Genomic DNA, 3469 nt, shown 5'->3' with positions numbered 1-3469 from the left:
AGTTAATAATAATAAAAAATATATATTCAACATGCATATCAAATTAAAATTAAATTGTGATAAAAGCTTTACGAGTGTAAATTCATGTAATCGTATATTTTATTAGATTTTGTTGATTTTGTTTTACGGGTAATTGAATTAAATAGTTTAGTCCGTTTGATGTAAGTTCTTTTTATAAATATTTATAATTTGCAGATTATCATAAAATTTGGAAGTTGGAAGTTCGAAGTGTATCTGAAATATAAAATCATGTTGACAATGCTAGTTACTATAGCATCAGAGGAGCTTTCAAAGTTAAAATTGTTGAAAACGTATTTGAGATCGTCAATTTCCCAAGAAAGATTAAATTGTTTGACAATATTATGTACAGAAAAAGAAATTTTAGATGACATATATTTAAACGATGTTGGTAATATCTTTTTATTTTTGAATATATTGTGTACGATAATATATTGAGAACTAATTTTTATAATTTCTTTCGGAACCTCATTTTTACGACCGAAGGAACTACTAACATCCCCGCGTATGTAACAAAAAGTTTACGATAACTACACACTCCTTAATTATTCCATTTCCAAATTCGAACCTAAATTTGCAAGCTTTAATATGATGAGAACATGGTGGGGGACCGATGCAACCGAATAATGCCAGCGGCCAGCCTGCAGATGGAAGTTTCTCTGTCATAATTCTTTCAAATATCATCGAAAATTCCGAATGTCCGAATTGGAATTTTCTCACAAAAAATTAATAATGATTTCGAAATAACATTTAAAGAAAATACAAAAATAGAAAGGGTTGTTTTTATGTCTATTGGCGTAGAAGATTGCCATGGGTGAATGGAGAAGCCTACAACTTGCACGCTACTCCTCCAATCCAAACTCCTCTGCTTCTCTCTCATCTACGTTCTCTCCGCCGTCTACCTCTCTCTCTCCTCCACCAAATGCCTTATCCGGCCACCCTCCGCCGCCCCGCCTCCCTTCTCTTACCCTCCATCTTATGGAGAAAACAAGCATGCCATTCCCACCATGCGTTCATCTTGCAACTCCCCTGTTTTTTTCTCAGGTATTGGAAACCAAAAAAATTAAAAATTTGTTAAGCATTCTTCATTCTTGATTGGATCTTGGGACATTTTTGACATGGGATTTTTGTTTTCTTTTCAGATTACTCGGTGGTGTTGAAGAAAATGGAGATGAATTCAGAGAATGCGACGATTTTCGGTGAGAGGTCATTGAGGTATATGCAGGAGAATGATGAAAGTTTTGGTGGGAATTTGAGTTTGAAGAAGAGATTGTCTCATTTCGTTCAATCCGATTACGGGGATGAAATCCCGTGTGGTTTCTTCAAACCATTTCCAATCTCTAATTCCGGTGAGATTGCTTGTTAGGTTTTGCATTTAGATATATATATATATGTGGTTTATAATTTAGTTATAATTTCTTTTCACTATAACTATTATCGTGCATTGCACGCGTTCTCTCATTTAATTTGCAGATCAAATTGCGATGGAGAAATGTAACGGAGTGGTAGTGGTCACGGCTATATTCAATGATCATGACAAAATCCGACAGCCTAGAAATCTACGGCCAAAAACCTGGAATCACGTGTGTTTCTTCGTGTTCGTAGATGATGCAACGATCAAGGGTTTGTATTCTCACAATTTGATGTCAAGAGACACTAAGGAAAGCAAGATTGGTGTGTGGAGAGTTGTTAGGGTTCGGAGCGAGGATTTATACGACAACCCAGCGATGAACGGGGTGATACCGAAACACTTGCTTCATCGACTTTTCCCAAACACCAAGTATAGTATTTGGGTGGACGCGAAGCTCCAATTGATGATTGATCCACTACTTTTGATCGATGCCCTTGTTGTGGGGCCCAACGTCGACATGGCCTTGTCGAGGCACCCTCATTTCGTGCACACGATGGAGGAGGCAATGGCGACGGCTAGATGGAAGAAATGGAGGGATGTCGATGGATTGAGAGTGCAAATGGAGACTTATTGTGAGAATGGTTTGCAGCCTTGGCACTCAAACAAGTCTTATCCCACAGGTGCAATTTTTATTTTTAATTTCCTAGCTACATTTTTCATTAACGAAAATTTAAGACCATAGTATCACGATGGAGGTAGCATATGCATAGGGTTTCCCACCATGTTCTTGCACAACTTGTCTTGTCTCTTGATGTGTTTGCCTCGTTCAATTTCTACATAAGATGCTAGGTAGTTAGTACCACGATAGGAAATTGAAGAGAGAAAGAGAGTTTAGCCCCACCATATTTTCATTTTTTTTATATCGATATGTTACAAATAATGATTTTAGCAAGATATGTCTGTATATATTTATGGCACCGTCTAATATGTATACGTGTAGTTAATACGACAATAGAGAAAGTAGCATGGCCCGAAAGTGAAAATGTTGCGTGATTATAAAATACTAAAACTTAAGAGTATAGTCAACGAGCCATAAATGAATTGAGTTGTACTTCTTTAATTAATTCAGCTAAACCACACTTAATCATGTTCAATAATTGCTCCTTATAATTAATGTTAATCTTGCTCATCACGTGGAACCTATCTTCTCACGCTTTCTCTTAAAAAAAAAACTTCTCACGCTTTAAATATTCCTTGAGAAATGTTATGCCTCGTTCCAAATTGCACCTCATCGATGAAGTTTCGTATTAAATAATAGAACAAGATAGTTGATAAAATAAAATACAAGAGTGCCCCAAATTAAACATCATCTTCGAGCACAATAGAGTATTCCCTAAGAAAAGCTTTCCTCCTTTGAGTGTTTTTGGACATCATTACATATAATTTGCTTTTCTCCTTCCATAATCTTCTTTTCTTACCTAATTCAAAATTGCTGTCCCAATCGGAAAATAAATAAATAAAAGATTGTTTTTTCATAGTTTATGCAATAGATGAGGCCTATAGATTAAATTCCTTAAACTTAAGGTTTGAAAATTGAATTTGAGATGGTTGTTATTTATGTGAGGTTAGATGTTCCGGACAGTGCTGTGATGGTGAGGAAGCACAATGCAGCTACAAACCACTTCTCATGTCTTCTATTCAATGAATTGGAGGCATTCAACCACAGAGATCAACTGCCATTTGCATTTGTGAGGGATAAAATGACACCAAAATTGAGGTTAAACATGTTTGAGGTTGAAGTTTTTGAGCAGATTGCAGTTGAATATAGGCACAACCTCAAACAGGGTGGGACCCATGTGGGCCCCAAACTGAAGTGGGCAACCCCTGCTTTGTTTGGGCATCAATGTGAAGGGTATTTCTCGGAGATGCTGGGACAAAAATTACATTATTGATTTTTTTTTGTGGTTAATATTCATACAAAAATTCATAGTTACTGTTCGAGGGTGTATTAGAAAAAAATGGTGAGATAAATTTGATTTAGTAGTGCAAATGTGAGAATTTTATTTGGAATTTCAAGATCGAGAAGTTGACATTGTAGTA

General features: G+C 36.0%; 1 protein-coding gene across 1 annotated transcript; it reads left to right on the top strand.

Annotated features, from left to right (window-relative positions):
• Positions 1–480: 480 nt before the first annotated feature.
• LOC131013613 (alkaline ceramidase TOD1-like) lies at positions 481–3469 on the top strand. Its single transcript, XM_057941747.1, has 4 exons — positions 481–1062; positions 1161–1367; positions 1492–2049; positions 2999–3469. Exons 1-4 carry the CDS (start codon positions 837–839, stop codon positions 3319–3321), a joined length of 1314 nt encoding a protein of 437 aa, XP_057797730.1. The 5' UTR covers positions 481–836; the 3' UTR covers positions 3322–3469.

The sequence above is a fragment of the Salvia miltiorrhiza genome, chromosome 2 (assembly GCF_028751815.1).
Source record: "Salvia miltiorrhiza cultivar Shanhuang (shh) chromosome 2, IMPLAD_Smil_shh, whole genome shotgun sequence".
NCBI classification, from domain to species: domain Eukaryota; kingdom Viridiplantae; phylum Streptophyta; class Magnoliopsida; order Lamiales; family Lamiaceae; genus Salvia; species Salvia miltiorrhiza.
Note: the sequence above shows the minus strand (reverse complement) of the source record. Positions and strands in the feature narration are given on the sequence as shown.

Coding starts and splice junctions, on each gene's coding strand:
- LOC131013613 (XM_057941747.1), top strand. CDS start 837: ATGGAGAAGCCTACAACTTGCACGCTACTCCTCCAATCCAAACTCCTC. Junction 1,063..1,160: donor CTCCCCTGTTTTTTTCTCAG/GTATTGGAAACC, acceptor TTTTCTTTTCAG/ATTACTCGGTGGTGTTGAAG. Junction 1,368..1,491: donor ATTTCCAATCTCTAATTCCG/GTGAGATTGCTT, acceptor TTTAATTTGCAG/ATCAAATTGCGATGGAGAAA.